The 18,470-nt window shown below is 46.1% G+C and overlaps 1 protein-coding gene across 4 annotated transcripts in view; it reads left to right on the top strand.

Moving 5' to 3' along the window:
• Positions 1–17,195, top strand: part of Smap2 (small ArfGAP2) — a 51,407-nt gene extending 34,212 nt beyond the window's left edge. For 2 of the 4 annotated variants that reach the window (XM_037202907.1, XM_037202909.1), the window contains 6 exons: positions 5,613–5,699; positions 7,545–7,626; positions 8,507–8,613; positions 11,799–11,964; positions 12,807–13,123; positions 15,893–16,034. In XM_037202907.1, the coding sequence (XP_037058802.1) occupies positions 5,613–5,699; positions 7,545–7,626; positions 8,507–8,613; positions 11,799–11,964; positions 12,807–13,123; positions 15,893–16,018 (885 nt within the window). In that variant the 3' untranslated portion in view covers positions 16,019–16,034. Of the gene's footprint in view, positions 1–5,612; positions 5,700–7,544; positions 7,627–8,506; positions 8,614–11,798; positions 11,965–12,806; positions 13,124–15,892 lie in introns of all 4 variants that reach the window. The other 2 variants (XM_028886420.2, XM_037202908.1) reach the window with 2 other exon arrangements.
• The last annotated feature ends 1,275 nt before the right edge of the window (positions 17,196–18,470 follow it).

The raw sequence follows: 18,470 nt of genomic DNA, 5'->3' as shown, positions 1-18,470 counted from the left end.
TCCCAGTTTCAAATTCTTCCCTCCCTCCCTCCCTCCCTCCCTCCCTCCCTCCCTCTTTGAATTTTTGGGACAGGGTCTCACTATGCAGCTTAGCCTGGCCTCAAACTCCTGCCTCTACCTTCTAAGTCCTGAGATTATAGCTCTCCTCTATATCTGACTCCAAATTCCTTCCTTAAAAAAACTGTTTATTTAGCTGGGCACATGCCTTTAATCCCAGCACTCAGGAGGCAGAGCCAGGTGGATCTCTGTGAGTTCAAGGCCAGCCTGGTCTACAGAGCAAAATCCAGGACAGGAACCAAACTACACGGAGAAACCCTGTCTCGAAAAACAAACAAACAAACAAACAAACAAAAAAACTCTGTGTGTGTGTGTGTGTGTGTGTGTGTGTGTGTGTGTGTGTGTGTGCCAGTCATGGTTTGCAAATGTGGAAGTCAGAGGACAACTTACTGGAGTCGCTTCTCTTCCTCTACCATATGGGTCCCAGAGAGTATACTCAGAAAGATCGTTAGCAAGGTCCTTACCCACTGAGCGTCTGGCTGGTCCCAGATTATTTTTTATAGATGGTCATGTCGAGGGTAATAGGTCAAGTAGAATGATATTGTACTTATATGTATATATTAATAACATGCACATATGCACATATATAAAGCCAAAAGAAGCAGTCCTAGTTAAATCATTAGTGTTTGCTTCAGTCTGACCAGCACATTCTTCCACTGTGTCATTGAACTAATTGATGTGGGACACTTCCTTTTTCCCAAGAAGAGTTTCAGAGGGAGATGGATGGGTACCAGTTGCCATGTGTGTAACTGGGACAATTACAGCTCACAGGAGGGACTGCAACACAGTTTCTAGATAAGTATGCCCGCTGATGATGACTAAGAAGCAGTAAAGATGACACTCTAGATCCTCAGTCAGCTTTTGGCAAGATTCTTTAGAGTAATTAATTTTTTTCCCTAGCCATAGAAATATAGGGAGTATGAAATTCTGTAGTCCTAGCACAGGTCACATCCACCCATCATCTGTCTGTCTTCTAGTTTTTATTCAGCTGTTCTCTTTCTTGTTTGCATTGCTAGGGATTGAATCCAGGCCTTGTGTATGCCAGACAAGCACTCTACCACTGAGCTCCATTTCTCAGCCTTTAGTGGTTTATTCTAGTGGATGATATGATAGCTAGCCAGTGAAATCATGTTTGTGTTCGGCTCCCTAAGCCATCTCATGTAAAAGCTTTCCCAGATAGTTAAGTTAGGCTCACTGGAATCAGCTGTAGGTGGATGTTTGGCAGTGTATGGGAAGGGCCTTAACTGGTGAGTCTCGACAGGCAGGTAAATGAAAGATAGTGCAGGCAGCCAGGGAAGAGGAATTCCTTCCCAGCCTAATGCAAAGGACTCCTCACAGTAATCTGGAAAAATAAGGCTTGTCAGTTAGAATAACTATTCCAAGAAAGAATTAACCGCTTGTCCAGCTACACCCCAGAGAGCACCATCCAAACGCATTTCACAGGCTCAGCAGTCAGTAGCATGTACTCTATAGCAGAGGATGAGAGCTCAGGTCTAGTCCACTCCAGACAGCTCACAGTTGCCTGTAACTCCAGTTCCGTGGGATCTGACACCTGCTTTTGGCTTCTGTGGGTGCTTTGCACTTGTGTGCACAACATACCTCTCTCCACACACACATAATTTTAAAATAAAATAAATCTTTTCAAAAAGAGTTTAAACCAGCTGGGTGGTGGTGGCACACGCCTTTAATCCCAGCACTCGGGAGGCAGAGCCAGGTGGATCTCTGTGAGTTTGAGGCCAGCCTGGGCTACCAAGTGAGTCCCAGGAAAGGCGCAAAGCTACACAGAGAAACCCTGTCTCGAAAAAGAAAAAAAAAAAAAAAAAGAGTTTAAACCGAAGCACATACATTTTCTTTTATTTATAGAAAGTAAAATCTGTGTTCACTGTGTTGAAATGTAAACTAAACGAGAGAGTCTGTAGAATGATCCAGAAGATGGGGGGAGGTAGGGCTGTGGCAGGAAGACACTCAGTGCTCGTCATACATTGCTGCAGGACTGCCCCCACAAAACAGTGTTTTCATTTGGGAAGGAAACACTTCCTTTTAACTGAAGCTTTCAGTTTCTATTTACTATGCTTAGATGTTTTCATATTCTTGTTATACCAAGAATTTTAGTAACTTCAGTCTCTAGCACCGTAAAGAAAAAGAATATTTTCAGCAGCCAGGATGATGGCACATACCTATATTACCAGCTCTAGAGACAGAAGCAGGAGGATTGCCACAAGGTATACACCAACACGAACTATAGACAGTCTCTAAAAAAGGAAAATAAAATAACAATAAAAACAAAACAAAAGACATTTGCTAAGTGAAAACATTTCATTTTAAATAAAAAGCAACTGGCTTGGTTCAAGAGATCATTTTGTTAGTGTGCGGTGCTAAGGGTCTAACCACAGTCTTGTGCACATGAGGTACATGTTCTGAGCGACAGCCTGAGTTCAAATGTCTGCTTTTTGTTTTTGTTTGTTTGGGTTTTGTTTGGTTTTGTTGTTGTGGTTGAGACTATATAGCCCTGGCTAGCCTGAATTTACTAACTAGACCAGGCTGACCTCAATCTCATAGAGATCCACGTGCCTCTGCCCCTTTAGAGCTGGGATTAAAGGCGTGTGCACTTCTCCCTTCAAAGGTCCATTTTAAAAAAAGACAGTTTTCAGCTTCAGTATGTAAATAGTGTTCTGCTGAGCATAATGGTGCCCATCTGTGATCCTAGCACTTTGGATGTACATGGATCAGGAGTTTAAGGTCAAACTCAGCTATAGTGAGTTTAAAGGCAGCCTGGACTACATTAGACTCTTCTTTCCAAAACCAGAGACAGAAAGGAATGGTGTTCTGAATCCCAGTGCCACTCTATACACAAAAAGAAAGTATTGTGATGATAAAATTATTTTACAGGAAATATGAAAATTAAGAGGAGGATCTCATGCCTACTCCCACTGTCTCTCCCCCAGTGACTCATCTGGGTGTGCTCCTTCTTCAGAGCCATAACCGAAATCTAGTTATAAAGGATGTCTCCTTGTGGCGTTGGGGATTTAGCTCAGTGGTAGAGCGCTTGCCTAGCAAGCGCAAGGCCCTGGGTTCGGTCCTCAGCTTGGGGGCGGGGGATGTCTCCTTGTATCCCACCTAATAGGTCACCCGTGCATGACCTTCATTATTATTACTAGGGTAATTGTTGCATCTCCTGGTGAGCAGACAAGGCCATTTCTTTCCCCTCAGTCACAAGACTGCTGTCATTTAAGTTTTTGTTAGCATTTCTGGAATGGACAACTTGGTACATGCAACTTTTTGCATGTTTTAGATTCTTTTGGGAGGCTATTTATTGAGATAAGATCTTGCTATGACCCAGACTGGCCTGGAACTGACTCTGTAGCCCAGGTTGTCCTTGAATTGGTGATCCTCTGCCTTGGCATCCAAGTGTTGGGATCTCAGGCCTACACCACCAAGCCCTGTTAGATTGATCCTTCCTTCCTTCCTTCCTTCCTTCCTTCCTTCCTTCCTTCCTTCCTTCCTTCCTTCCTTCCTTCCTTCTTTCTTTTCTTTTCTTTTCTTTTTTTCTTTCTGAGACATTTCTCTGTGTAGCTCTGGCTGCCCTGAAATTTTCTCTCTAGACCAAGCTGGACTGCTCAGATGATCTGACTGCCTCTGCCTCCCCAGTACTGGGGAGATCTGACTGCCTCAGAGATCTGACTACTTCTGCCTCCCCAGTGCTGGGATTAAAGGAGTGCACCACGTGCCCCGATTATTATTCCTGAAGATTAATTGTAGGTTATGATTTTATGGAAGTCGAACCCAGTACTTCTCTCTTTGCGAACATGCTTTCTAGAAGTTAAAGCATTTTATGCTGTTTTCTTAGCATTGTATAAGAACTGGCGTTTTATTTCATTCCTACAAGCACTAGGTCATCACTGTATCTTCTCTGTAAATGCATTTTACATTGAGGCCTTTGATCACTAGCAAGACTGAACACTTTATATGGGTGCTGTATGTGCCTGTGTCCTCCACATTTTTATTCATTCATTTATGTATATATGTGTGTGCCTGCCTGTATGCTTATATATGTGTGCACCATGTACATACAGGTATCTATGGAGATCAGAAGAGGGCATTGGATCCCCTGGAGCTAGAGTTACGGGTGGCTGTGAGCTGCCCGTTGTAGGTACTGGGAACAGAACCTAGGTCCTCTACAAGAGCAGCAAGTACTCCACTGAGGCCTCCCTTTAGCCCCCATGTGCCTATCTTTTAAAAGTTGTTTTGTGATTGTGTTTTTCATTGAGATGTTTATTTGATGTTAAAATGTGACCAATAGGCTTTATAAAGTTTTGTTTCTCTAATTGTTAATCTTGAAACTAAGGCTTTGTTTTGTTTTGTTTGAGACAAGGTCTCACGGTAGCCCAGGGTGGCCTCAAACTCTAAGTGAGCTTCCTGCCCCAATCTCATAAATGCTAGGATCACAGGTGTCAGCTACTATGCCTGGTCCTCCCTCTCTCCCTCCCTCCCTCCCTCCCTCCCTCCCTCCCTCCCTCCCTCCCTCCGACCCTTTCTCCATCCCTTTGTTTTTTAAGACAAGGTCTCCTATAACTCAGGCTGGCCTCAAACTTGAATGTAGCCAAGCTGCCCGTGAACTTCTTAAGCACAGGCAAGTTTGTGTCACTATGCCCAGCCTCTAGTTTGGTTTCCTGATTTTTAAAAATAGAGGTGAAAAGGCTGGAGACATGGCCCAGTGGTTAAGAGCACTTGATGCTTTTACAGAGGACCAGAGTTCAAAAGAGCAGCAAACACTGAAAGGATATTTTTGTTTTAAAGATTTTATCTATCTGTCTATCTATCTATCTATCTATCTATCTATCTATCTATCTATCTATCTACCTACCTACCTATCATCTATCTATCTATTATACAGTGTTCTGCCTGCATGCTTGCCTGTACTGCCCACCAGAAGAGGGCACTGGAACACATTACAGATGGTTGTGAGTCACCATGTGGTTACTGGAAATTGAACTCAGGACCTCTGAAAGAGCAGCCAGTGCTCTTAACCTCTGAGCCATCTCTCCAGCCCCCCATGAAAAGATATTTTTGTTTTGGGATTGTTGTTGTTTTGAGGGTCTTTTTTATATAGTCTAGACTGGTCTCAAACTCAAAATCCTCCTGCCTCAGCCTTCCAAATGATGGGATTATAGGCATTTACCACCATGCCTGTCTTTAATACTTATTTTTTTTTTTATATTCCTTTGGCATAGTATAGTTATTTAGAACACATAAGAGATCCTAAAAGGGCATAAATGGGTGGCAACTTTTAAACCTCCATAGATAACCTGTATTATAAATTTCAAGGGTGATGAATGGATCAGGCTGATGAGAAGAGTGACTGCTTAAAATATGTAGTGTGCCCCTTGAGTATGGAGACTAATGGGAAGGTCAGTGCTCACACCCACACCGAGTCGGTTGAATTGCCGCATCAGAATCTTAGGGACCTCTGATGTCCTGCTTGCGTTTGGACTGTAGCTCCTGAAACACTAACTGTGCTAACGCTAAAACATCCCTGTCCTGTTAAATCACTTTAGAAGGAGAAGGACGATAAGTGGAAGCGAGGGAGTGAACCCGCCCCAGAGAAAAAGATGGAGCCTGTTGTTTTTGAGAAAGTAAAAATGGTAAGTGGGAACCGCTCTCCATGCGGGTGCTCTCATGGTCACATATATGGAGGAGGAGGTAGGTGGGAGACTTCATGGCTGTGAGTGGGTTTGCAATCATATTGCACTGTTGCTCTGGGACTAACGGCCCACATGTGGAGCAGAGCTTGCCTGTTGCCTAATACTGTCTGATGTGCTCTGTAGCTTCTCTCGTTCTCTCTAGCACCCCTCCCCCTTCCCTTCCCCCACCCCCATCTCCTTCTCTATCCTTCCTCCTCCTCCACTTTTTGAGAGAAGGTCCCACTGTGTCGCCCTGGAACTCACTCTGTAGACCGGCTTCCCACATGCTGAGATTAGTGGCGTGCTGCACTGCACCTAGCTTATATCTTCTCTGTGAGAGGAGGCTGGATGGAAGCCTGGGAACTGTCTCTTTCCCTTCTGAGCAAGGCACGTGTTCCTGCCGATGTGGGATGGCAACGTGAAGCCTTCTGAGCAGATGTTCCCTCTGTGTTAGACTTTGTTAAACACCTCCTTCCCCGGCTGCAGCATGAAGCAGTCCAGTGAGATCACACCCACTTCCTTCTCGTAGGACACGGGCTCTGTAGCAGATCTCTGGGAGCATATAGTCTTAAGAGAAAAGATGGCCAATAAATTCTATTTATGTATTTATTTATGTACTTAGGGTTTTCTGAGACAGGGTTTTTTTGTGTAGCCTTGGCTGTCCTAGAACTAACTCTGTAGACCAGGCTAGCCTTGAACTCACAGAGATCCGCCTGCCTCTGCCTTCTAAGTGCTGGAATCAAAGGTGTGCACCACCACCTCCCGGTCTCTTTTTTATTTTTTAAAGGCTCATTTGTTTTTATCTTATATATGTGAACGTTTACCTGCATGTATATATGTATATGTCACATGTATGCCTGATGCTTGCAGAGACCAGAAGAAGGCATTGTGTCCTTCAGAACTAGAGCTGCTATGTGGGTGCTGGAAACTAAATCTGGGTCCTCTGCAAGAGCAGCCTGTGCTCTTAACCACCGAGCCAGCTCTCCAGCCTCCTTTTTTTTTTCTTTTCTTTTCCTGTTTTTACTATTGCTAAGGAAAAGTTCTTTATATTAGTGTGAAGCTGGTCTGTAGACTTCGTCCACGGAGACTATGGTAGAGTAGATTGGAACTCTTTAAAGTGATCTCCTTTAGCATAAAGTAAAAGGTTTTCTAAACAAAATGAGAAATTTTTTGGTTCCTGACTTTTTCTTTTTCTTTTTCTTTTTCTTTTTTTGACTTTTTTCTTTAATTGAAAAATAAAACGTAATCCTAGCACCTGGGAGGCAGAGGCAGGTGGCTCTCTATGAGTTCAAAGCCAGCCTGGTCTACATGGTAAGTTCCAGGACAGCCGGGGCTACACAGAGAAACCCTGTCTCAAAAACCAAACACAACAAAAACCCAATTTATTTGTTTGTTTGTGGGGTGCATGTGCTGTAACATATATGTAGAAGTCGGAAGACTAGTGAGAGGCCATCTGCACCTTCCACCCTGAGGGTCCTGGGAGTTGAACCCAGCCTGTCAGATTTGCCTTTATCTGCTGTATCATCCCTTCAGGGTTCTTCTCCCCTGGGACCGAAAACTGTTTCTGTTGGTGCCTGCTGGCTGGATGACTGGTTTCAGAAAGATAAGCGTCTCCAGAAAGCTAAAACAAGCTGCCCGGGGCTGTTTTTCACTCAGGTCCAGTTCATGCACTCATGCTTACAGGTCCTTCCTGAGTCTTGTTTCTTTGACAAACAGCCGTACCTCAAGAATACCTGTGGCTTTACAGTGATGGCGTGTGTGTAAAAACAACTGCTTGCTCTTTCTTACACCATATTTTCTCCTTAGCCACAGAAAAAAGAAGATGCACAGCTACCTCGGAAAAGCTCCCCAAAATCTGCAGCCCCTGTCATGGACTTGTTGGGCCTTGGTAAGAATTAGGCTTTTCAACTTCTGTGTTCTTGCAGATTTGGTGACTTCTCAGCCACTGTGGGAAGACAGGGAATTGGGGCTTACATTTGTGTCAACTTGTCTAGGATGTCCTCTGTTGCTCTCTCTTTTGAGTTCTGAACAGTTACTCTAAGAAAGTGTTCGCTAGGCCTTTTTCAGAGCAGCCGCTCAGTGTGGTGGCTGAGATATGACCTTTGTCCCCCGAAGTGCGTCCACTGCTGTCTGGGATCTTGAATAGTTTGCTTAATCTTTGAATGCTGCTTTCATAGCCATGTGGTGTGGCAGGGCAGTGTCTTCAGATGCTGCTGAAGGATTGCCTCTGAGGCTCCCGGCCCTTCTCCTGCTTCATAGCAAGCCCTTGATAAATGTTGGCAGTGTCACTGAAGACACCTTTGAGCCTTCTGCCGCTTTCCTGTACTCTCCTGCTAGCCACGATTCCTGTGGACCCTTTTCTGAGACAGCCTGCTACCTTACAGTCGGCTTTCTCTTTGCTGTTCTTTCTCACGGGCCTTGTACCATCAGGTCTCTGCTGCTGACTCAGGTCTTTAACTACCATGGCTCTGATTTCCACACCTCATTTCTCTCTGAAAAGGAGTCCTACACACCTGTCCTTCCAGTAGGCAGGAGGAAGCCAGCGTCTCAGCTGTGGCACTGATACAGCCTTCAGCTCTGAGTTTCTGCTGCCCTCTGTGGGCTGTAGCCTACTCCAGAGCACTTGTGGGAATGTGGGCCAGGGCCTCTTGAAAACCCTGTCCAGGCTCCCTGGGCTGAAACCTGTGGTCTCCCTGTGTCTGCTTCCTGTCTCAGTAGAGGATGTGTCTTCACAGCTGTTCTGTATTTAATTCTGTCTTTCCTTTTAGATGCCCCGGTGGCTTGCTCAATTGCAAGCAGTAAGACCAGCAACGCCCTAGAAAAGGATTTAGATCTCTTGGCCTCTGTTCCATCCCCTTCCTCAGTTTCCAGAAAGGTGAGTCTTCTGTATTCCTCAGGATTAAAGAACATTCTGGAAAGTTGGAAACATGACGTGGAGTTGAGTCATGCTTCCACAGTAAGGCTGGACCTTTGTTTCTCTTCATTTTCTCTTTGGCATTATGTTATCCAATGTACTGTCGCAGAGTGTTTTGTCTTTTGCCCCCAAAGAGTGACTAGTTGAGTGGGTCTGTGTCACAGGGGTGTCATATTTTAAAGGCTGATACTTGAGGTGAGCCCCTCAGCCTGAACCCCTACCAATGTGTGTGGGAATGAAAGACTTGAACTTCAGCAGCTCTTATTTGTGGAGTGCTTGCTACTATGTCCCAGAAATGATGTCTGTGTCTGTCTTAGCTAGGGTTTCTGTTTCTGTGAAGAGACACTATGACCTCAGCAACTCTCATACAGGAAATTGGGTGGCTTACAGGTCAGAGGTTCGGTCCATTGTCATCCTGGTGGGACATGGCAGTGTGCAGGCAGACATGCTGGAGAGGAGCTGAGAGATCTACATCTTGATAAGCAGGCAACAAGAAGTGCACTGAGACACTGAGTGTGACTTGAGCATAGGACACCTCAAAGCCCGCCTCCACAGTGGCACGCTTCCTCCAACAAGGCCACACCTACTCCGACAAAGCCACACTGCCTAATAATGCCACCCGCTATGAGCTTATGGGGGCCAATTACATTCAAACTACCATATTCCACTCCCTGGCCCCCATAAGATTGTAACAGTATCATAGTTGAAAATGCATTTAGTCCAACTTCAAAAGTCTGCGTAGTCCATCACAGTCTCAACAATGTTTTAAAGTCCAAAGTTCAAAAGCTCTTCTGAGATTCATGCACTCTCTTAACTGTAGTATCCTGTAAAATCAAAATAAAAAAGTCGATCACATACTTCTAACACATAATGGCACAGGATATACATTATCATTCCAAAACTCAGGAAAGGGAACATAGAGAGGAAATACTGAACCAAAGCAAGACTGAAAACCATCTGGACAAACTCCAAACTCTGCATCTCCATGTCTGATGTCAAAACGCTCTTCAGATCTCCAAATCTGTTCAGTTTTGTTGATGGTAACACACTTCTTTCTCTTGGGCTGGGTCCACTGTGTTAGCAGCTCTCTTCAGCAGGTATCTCATGACTTTGGTGTCTCCAAGGCAATCCAGGCTTCAACTTCACAGCTTCATGCAATGGCCTCTCTAGGCATCCATGCAGGGACACCCCTGACGTATGCCTGGCATCACCAGCTTCCCTAGTCACAGAAGGAGATTCCATAATACCTCCTTCTACCCTTGACTATAAACCCAGAACCACATGGCCAAACCTGCCAGGTTCTCCTACGTTCTGGGGCTAGAACATGGCCCCTTGTTCAATTACATCTTCATCAGCTTTCTGTTTTCCATGGTTTCCTTCATTGCCTAAGCTTGGCTGTTCTGGAATTTGCTCTGTAGACCAGATTGGCCTCAAATTCAGAGATCCCCCTGCCTCTGCCTCTGGAGTGCTGGGATTAAAGGCATGGGCCACTACACATGGCTCTAAGCTTTTCTATAATTCCTTTTCACAAGTTGGAAACTTAACTGAATGAGATCTTGCCCTAAGGTTACCTCTCCCTTTATTTTATTTCTTATTCTGTTTATCTTCTTGAACATAGGACTTAGCTCCATTCTACTTCCTGGTGCTATTTTTCTTCTCAAATTTTTACGTTTTGTATTTTACCTTGCTCAGCTGCTCCTTTTCATTATAAATCTTCATTAGAGTTAACACTAATAACCACACAACCAAGTCTATTTTAGGCTGTTTTGAGATTTCCTCAGCAAATGGAATTAATCCAACTCCACTTTAGCCTCAATCAGACTTTCTGGACAAGGGCAAAAAGCAGCCACATTTGTCACCAAAATATCACAAGAATGATCTCTAAGTCACATATTAATATTCTTCTCTGAAACCTCTTGAGCTAGGCCTCCACAGTTCAAATCACTCTTAGCACCTCTCTCTTCCATATTCCTTCTAATAAGGCCCATTAAGCCACACTTAAATTATTCAACTGCTTCCCTAACCCAAACTCCCAAAGTCCATATTACTCCAAACAAAAACATGGTCAGGCCTATCACAGCAATACCCTAGTCCCTGGTACCAACTTCTGTCTTAGGTGTTTCTATTGCTGTGAAAAGACAACAAGACCACGGCAACTCTTATGAAGGAAAACATTTCATTAGGTGGCTTACAGTTCAGAGGTTCAGTCCATTATCATCATGGTGGGACGTGGTGGCATGCAGGCAGACATGGTGCTGGAGAGGTAGCTGGAATTCTAAATCTTGCACAGGCAACAGGAAGTGAACTGAGATACTGGGTGTGGCTTGAGCATATGTGAGACCTCAAAGCCTGCCTCCATAGTGACACACTTCCTCCAACAAGGCCTACTCCAATACCTACTCTAACAAAGCCATACCTCCTAATAATGCTCTATGAACTTGTAGGGGCCAGTTACATTCAAACTACCACAGTGTCACTTTGTGTATTTGTTCACTTTCATATCTCCACAAGAATTCTCTAAAATGTATATTTGCAGATGAAAACACTTAGCTGTGGAAGTTGCTTCTGGTTGTATTATGAGAAATAGCTACTCTGGGATCTTTGTATGTGTGAGAGAGAGTGGCTGGGAATTGAACCCAGGACCTTACTCATGTTAGGCAAACACTTTGCCACTGAGCTATCTTGAGCCTGTACATTGACCTAAACTTAGTTCTGTGCTGCATCATTTTGGGCTTGTTTTTATTTCTTTCTTATCAAGTCATATTGTTTTGTTGAAGAACAAAGGCTTGTACCGGAGCTTAACTTTCAGGGTTTGTCAGGTATTTTTATGGTAAAATTTTCAGGAAGATGCGAACTTAACATGAGCCATAAACTCTTCTCTTTCTTTCTCTACCCGCCTATCCCCTGTTGTCTCACACTTTAACAATGTTGTCCAAGCTGACCTAAAACTCACTGTGTAGCCCAGGTAGCCTCAAACTTTCAGCCAACCTCCTTCCTCAGCCTTTTAAATTCTGGGATTATAGGTGTGAGTTATCACGCCTGGCTCATGAGCCATTAATTCTTATAAGAATACTAGAAGCAGCAGAAAGTGTACGGGTTCTTACACAGAAGACCATCTGATTTTCCCACTGTCCTCTGTGCTCCAGGCTGGAGGTTCCATGCCCACTCCAGGAAGTGCTGGTTCTGTCCCTGAAAACCTGAACCTGTTTCCTGAGCCAGGGAGCAAGTCAGAAGAAACGGGCAAGAAACAGCTCTCCAAGGACTCCATCCTCTCACTGTATGGATCCCAGACTCCTCAAATGCCTGCCCAAGGTAAAGTCCGTGAAGTCATGGAGGTGCTCCAGGGCAAGACCAAGAACAAACACGCAAGAATGTGTTAGGATTGTGTTCATAAAGAAAATGAAATTTGTAAGCAATGGACAGAACTGGAAAATATTATGTTAAGTGAGATAACCCAGGCTTAGAAATACACATACCACGTATTGAATTTTACTCTCACATAAGTAAACGTGTACAAAAATATGTGCTGGAATCCATATAGGAGAGAGTAATTGTGGCTAGAGTCCAGGAAACTAGGAAGGCCCCACGAGAGGGGAGTCTCTGCTGACCCATGGGATAGAAAATGGAAGGAGGACGGAGGAGGCATGGAGAGAGAACAGAGGGATGAGTCCAGGGAGAGGAGTGTGCACGGGGAAATCCACCAAAAGTGAGTGTATACGAAAAATGCCACAAAGAAACCTCCATTGCCAATCTATAAAAAGAATCATTTTGTTGTGACAAGGAATAGTAACTCTGAGGCCAGGGACATTATGTATAAAACAAACTTGAACATGACATTGCTGGGAAAGCAACAAAGTATCAGCAAATAGATAGAATGTCCTCAGAGCTATACTTCTGTGAGGCCTAGTGTCACACTTCTGTGGAGTCTGACTCAAGGTCAGGGTCCGCCCTGGAAAAAGGAATGACTAGATCAGAGTGAGGCCCAGTGGTAACCAGAGAGACTTGTAGAGAGCTCACCCTGCTGATTTGCTGGAGAACAGGATTCCAGGTTGAGTAATTGGAGAACTTCTTCCAGGAAAGGACTAGCTGGTGTGTGTTTGGGCTAACTATGTCTTTTCCTCTTTATCAGATCCTTATGTGTGTTTTCTTGGCAGCAATGTTCATGGCCCCTGCTCAGATGGCATATCCCACAGCTTACCCCGGTTTCCCTGGGGTTACACCACCTAACAGCATCATGGGCAGCATGATGCCCCCACCAGTAGGCATGGTAGCTCAGCCAGGAGCCTCTGGAATGGTTGCCCCCATGGCCATGCCCGCAGGCTATATGGGGGGTATGCAGGCTTCCATGATGGGTGTGCCAAACGGGATGATGACCACTCAGCAGGCCGGCTACATGGCAGGCATGGCAGCCATGCCCCAGACTGTGTATGGGGTTCAGCCAGCTCAGCAGCTGCAGTGGAACCTCACCCAGGTAAGCAGCCTCACTGTACCTGGGATGGGACTTCAGAGCCTTGCTCGGTGTCCCTCTGGTGCCATTCCCTGATCCCCCAAATCCTTTCCACGTGGACAAGCTAATGCCAGAGATATACCTCGTTTTATTTCCGTAGAAGGCCTGGCTGAAGTCAGACTTTTTGAGGGTTCCCGAGTGCCTATAGAATAAGACCTGTAGACTAAGTCTGAGTCCCTCCATACCTTCTGAAAAGAAAACCAAACCTCTGCAGACAAGCAAGAGCCACAAGCAAAGCTGTTCGCATGGCTCCACATGACATGGCATTAGGCATAGGGCTCCAAGTCCCCAGAGAGGCGGGAGCAGAGGCCTGAGGTGACAAAGACAGAAGAAGAGAGGCCCATCCTGGTGAAGGCATCCTGAGAACTGCAGAAGGCATGGCCGAGGAGAGCTCTGGTTACCCGGGGCCTCACAGACATGGGAGCTGGAACACACGGGCATCTAGGTTGGTAGCTTGGAAAGACATAGGAAGAGGAAAGTCTTTGAAAATCTGGAGGTGATGGAAAAGAAACAAGTGAGGAATGGAATAGAGATGCACACATCAGAGGACACACCATCCATTCGTCTATGCAGTCATTCCACTAACAGGAGAGGGCGCTCTTTTGACGCCTGTCTCGTAATGTCCCCAAACCCTTCTCCCTGTCTGCCTTATTCCACTAACAGGAGAGGGCGCTCCTTTAACGCCTGTCTCCAAACCCTCCTATCGGTCTGCTTTATTGCTACCTCAGAAGATGAGGCGCTACGAAGGAAGCAGAATGTGGTAGCAGGCATTCTTAAAACCTATGAGGAGAAACTAGAAAACAAAAGTCAGAGCACATGCCCCCACCCCAAGCCATGGAGCTCTCGGCACAGAGCCGGGGGAGGAAAGAGCTTTCTGAGAGCGTTGCCCTGGTAGGCAAGCTGACCGCTCGCTCTCCAGCAGAAGACCACATTAAGAATATCTGGGTAGCACAAACGGTTCGTGAAGGATTAAAAGGAGAAAGACATGTAGTCGAGAGGGTAGGGAAGCTGGGTGAATTGGGGAAGTGTTGGAGTGAGTGAGGGGTAAATATGATCAAAACAGGTTACATGAACCACCCAAAGAACTAATTTTAAAAGAATTTCAGGTAACGAACCCCCGCCCCAATCATGAAGCAGAAAAAAACTGTTACACAGTTCACCAACCTGAACAAAGTCTCCTTAAACAAACATTTTCAGATAAGAAAAACTGCTTGAAGCCAGGCGTGGCAGCCAGCACCTGAAATCCCAGAACTCAGGAGGCAGGTGGATCTCTGAGTGTGAGCACATCCTGATCGATATATAGTGATGTCCAGGACAGCCAGAACTACATAGTGATACCCTGTCTCAAAAAACAAGCAAATGAATAGTTCTGGAAATTATTATATATAATATATTATAATGATATAATAATACATAGTATATAAAAGGAGGATCCCTTTTTTGTTTGTTTTTTTGAGACAAGGTTTCTCTGTGTAGCTCTGGCTATCCTAGAACAGGCTGGCCTTGAACTCAAGGATCCGCCTGCCTCTGTCTCCTGAGTGCTGGGATCAAAGGCATGCGCCCCCACTGTCCAGCAGGAAGATCCCTTTTATTGTATTTGGGGAAACTGACCCACAAGACAGGGTTTCCCTGTGTAGACCTGGCTTCCCTGAAACTCACTATGTAGCCCAGACTGGCCTCAAACTCACAGGGATCCACTTGATTCTGCTTCCCAAGTGCTAGGATTAAAGGAGTGCACCAAAAAAACAAGAAAATTCTCTGGGCTGAGGCTGCCTCTGTCCGTCACTCCCCACACAAGTCTGTCAGTCACACATTAGACAGAATGAACACCCAGGCTGACATCGGGCTTCAGATTAGAGAGGAAAGAGTGGAAACAGTGAGGCGGTATGGACAACTGTAGCAGCATGACATTTCTCGGGTGTGCTGGGGTGTGGTCCTGGGAAAGGGTTCATCCTCATGAGATGCCTCCTGACCCCAGGGGGTGCAGAGGTGTGATACCTGCACCTCAAATTTATACATATACGTGTCTATGTATGTATGTGTACACAGAAAAAAGCAGGCTAAAATGTAACAGCTCGTGAATTTAAAGATGAAACTGGGTTTTGTTGCATTCTTCCAGTTTTCCCCAAATTTCAGTTCTCAGGAAAACTGAAGTTCTTTGAAAAAGTCCGTCTTTCAGTCTAATTACGAAGAAGTCCTCACTGGGCCAGCCTAGTAGCACATGACCCTAATCCTAGTACTTGTGGGCAGCGGCAGAGGCTGGATAATCACTGCCAGTCTGAGACCAGCCTGGTCTCCAGAGTGAGTGAGTTCCGGCCAGTCAGGGCTGCACAGTGAGACCCGGTCTCAGAACCGAACAACACAAAGGAGCCTGTCCCACCCAGGCTGCCTTCCACTGACTCCTCGCCCAGCTTCTCTGGTTGCCGTAGGTGACAGACACGTAGGTTGTTTCCCCCATTTCTTCCTTTGGCCGTCCAGTGGGAGGCCCCCATCACCCCACTTGTCCAAGCAAGCACGCACAGCTGGTATTGGCACTGCCCCCAATGTTGTCAGTTGGGGCCAGCTGACAACAGGCTCCAACAGTGAGCGTGTGAGGAGAGGGCCTGGGGAAGAAGAAGAGAAGCTCATTGGAGGCCTCTCTGCTGACTAGACTCAGGAGTCCTCCTTCCCCTGCTCTGTGTACTGACTGGCTGAGTGCCCAAGGCCTGATCTGAACATTTCTGTCCTTTTCAGATGACCCAGCAGATGGCTGGGATGAACTTCTACGGAGCCAACGGCATGATGAACTATGGACAGTCAATGGGCAGTGGAAATGGCCAGGCAGCCAATCAGACTCTCAGCCCTCAGATGTGGAAATAAAAGCAAAGCGCCTGTATGGCTGCCACTCTTCTTCATCCCTTGCTTTCCCTTTTCTCTTCTTTCCCAGCCCTCTCCTCCTCCTCTTTTTCCTACCTCTCTCTGTTTGGTTTAGAAATTGCTAATAAGTCATCTGGGGTTTGGCGTCCTGCCCAACCCAGGCCCTTCCCCCACTCACAGACCTCTCTGTTGCCTTGTGTTGGTCATGTCCCCTGACTTCCTGATTTCCTCCCACCCCACCCTCTCCCGGCACCAGCACCTTAGAAATTATTGGCAGAAGAGGGTACATGAGCTGCTCAGTACCTTCCCTTGAGGCTGAGCCTCCTCGCAGGCCCCCAGAAAGGTCTGCAGAGGCTGAGTGCTTGGCAGAGGGAACGTGGAGTGGTCCTTTGTTTTAAGCTATTTCTAAGTGTTGGGAGTTCTGCTTGAAGAGGAAGGCATTGTTCCCAGCTTTGTGGGAATGAAGGAAGTTGTGTAGTCAGATAATCCTTGGGTTTTGGGTCAAGTTGGTTCTGGCCCTAGAATGAAGCAAGCCCCTTCCTATGAGGATGAGCAAAAATATCATTCCACTTGACTCTGAGTGCTGTCAGGATCTGGAGCTTCAGGACTTGCTGCTTCAGTCTGCCTTTATTAGCACCAAAGACTCCATGAAGGTCCCACACACAAACACATCCCTTGCCCGCCTTCGGCCTGCCTTGAGCAGGATCCGGCCCTGTGGCTGAAAGACCAGCCCCTACGAGGAAGTTCCGAGCGTAGCGTGTGCGCTGCTTGTGCGTGTGGATGTGTGGGTCCCACCTGCCACCTCCCATCTGCTCTGGGTGTTTTGTTTTCCTAGTTCCAGGTTTGCAGCAGAGAGGAATTGATCTCTCAATAGCTAAAACTGTTGCCAGGTTACCTTACAGTTTAAAACTTGCCATCTCATTGATAGCTCCCTCCTCCTTTCCCTTTTCCCATCCACCATCTCCGAGGTCCTCGTGTCTGAGCGCTGTTTGCCCACCTTTTCCAGGTGTAAGAGGCAGAGAGCCTGGGCAGCTTTCTCTCGGCCATTGTTCACCCCACTTGAAAACTCAAACAAGAAAACTTTGCTTCAAAGATCTCATGTGTGGGAACCACAGCGCCTGGTTGCCTTCCTCCTGTGTATGTGTAAATTCCTTAATAAATATTGCAGGGAAGGACCGTTTGCTCGGCTGTCACTGTGTCACTTGGAAGACAGTAAGACACACACACAGGATTTTTGCTTTCCAAGAGCATCCTGCTGCCCTCACTTGCATTTTAAAGAGTTCTGTTCTTGGTATCCAAGGGCTGGGCCAGTCCAGAAGACAGGAAGGAGGCCTTTCTCCAGTGGTATCCGGAGCAGTGAGCAGGAGGGTCTGGGCTCTGTACTGTAAGGGCCGTGGAACATTCGAATCTGGAGTGTTTTCCCCGTAGGTGGAAAGCTGAGACTCAGAGAAGGCATGCAGTTCTCAGGCATCAACCCTTCCTTGGCAGAGCCCGTAGTAGACTCTGAGACTCTGATCTGTGAACACTTTGTTCTTTCCCCATAGCCGGAGGAGAAAAAGGTAGTTTAAACTCTTCCTAGCAAGGGAGCAGTAGCTCCCTTTGGTTGCCCGGTTAAAGGTGGCCCAGCCCTCTAGGCAGTGAAAACTAGAAGGAACTTGACTTCTCCACCGTGAAATGGGATGATGCTCTGCTTGGACAACGGTCTGCAGTGTGTTCCCTCCTCTAGTTGACTCCCTTCCCTCTCCATCTCCCACCTCCACCATCCTTTGAGCAGAGTACACGGTTGAGTGTCACCCGTGTAAGTGTGAGGGTAGCACAGTAGCCACTCACGTGAGACCACTGCTACCCATATCCTTTTGAACCAGAACTCCAGCAAACTGCTATTCCCAGGGGCCTCAGTATAAAAGAGCTAATTGTAGCCTTAAGACAAAGTAATTCCTGTGGTGCATTTAACACAATATAGGGCAGTTAGCAAGCATTCAAATGTCAGTAAGAATTATGTGCCAGACGTGTAAGACATTAATTCATCCAACACAGATTGAATGTGTAAACATTGTTCAAACACTGTCTGAAGCATCAGAGACAGCATAGTAAGTAGCTGCTCCAGTTGTCTGGGCTGATTCAGTAGGAAAGATGGACAATCAAATTAATTTCTGAGAGTATTAAGGGAAGAGGATCGTGAGCATGAGGATTTGGATGGAGTGTATCAGAGGAGGTTATGTCCTAATAGACCTGAATGAGCCACCAGTGTGGTGGAGATCTGGAAGAAGAGTAAAGCAAATGTGTGTACTGGAAATGAGGCATGAGTTGGGGGTGTAGGTGTGGATGGATTAATCTTGCAGGTGGTATCAAGAGAAGAGGGCTGAGCCTTGGGACCCAAGGTTTTAGGATTTAAGAAGAAGAAAAAAAATTAGCCAGGCAGTGGTGGCACACGCCTTTAATCTCAGCATTTGGG

The sequence above is a fragment of the Peromyscus leucopus genome, chromosome 2, assembly GCF_004664715.2.
Source record: "Peromyscus leucopus breed LL Stock chromosome 2, UCI_PerLeu_2.1, whole genome shotgun sequence".
In the NCBI taxonomy this organism is placed as follows: domain Eukaryota; kingdom Metazoa; phylum Chordata; class Mammalia; order Rodentia; family Cricetidae; genus Peromyscus; species Peromyscus leucopus.
This window is presented reverse-complemented; position numbering and strand designations above follow the sequence as displayed.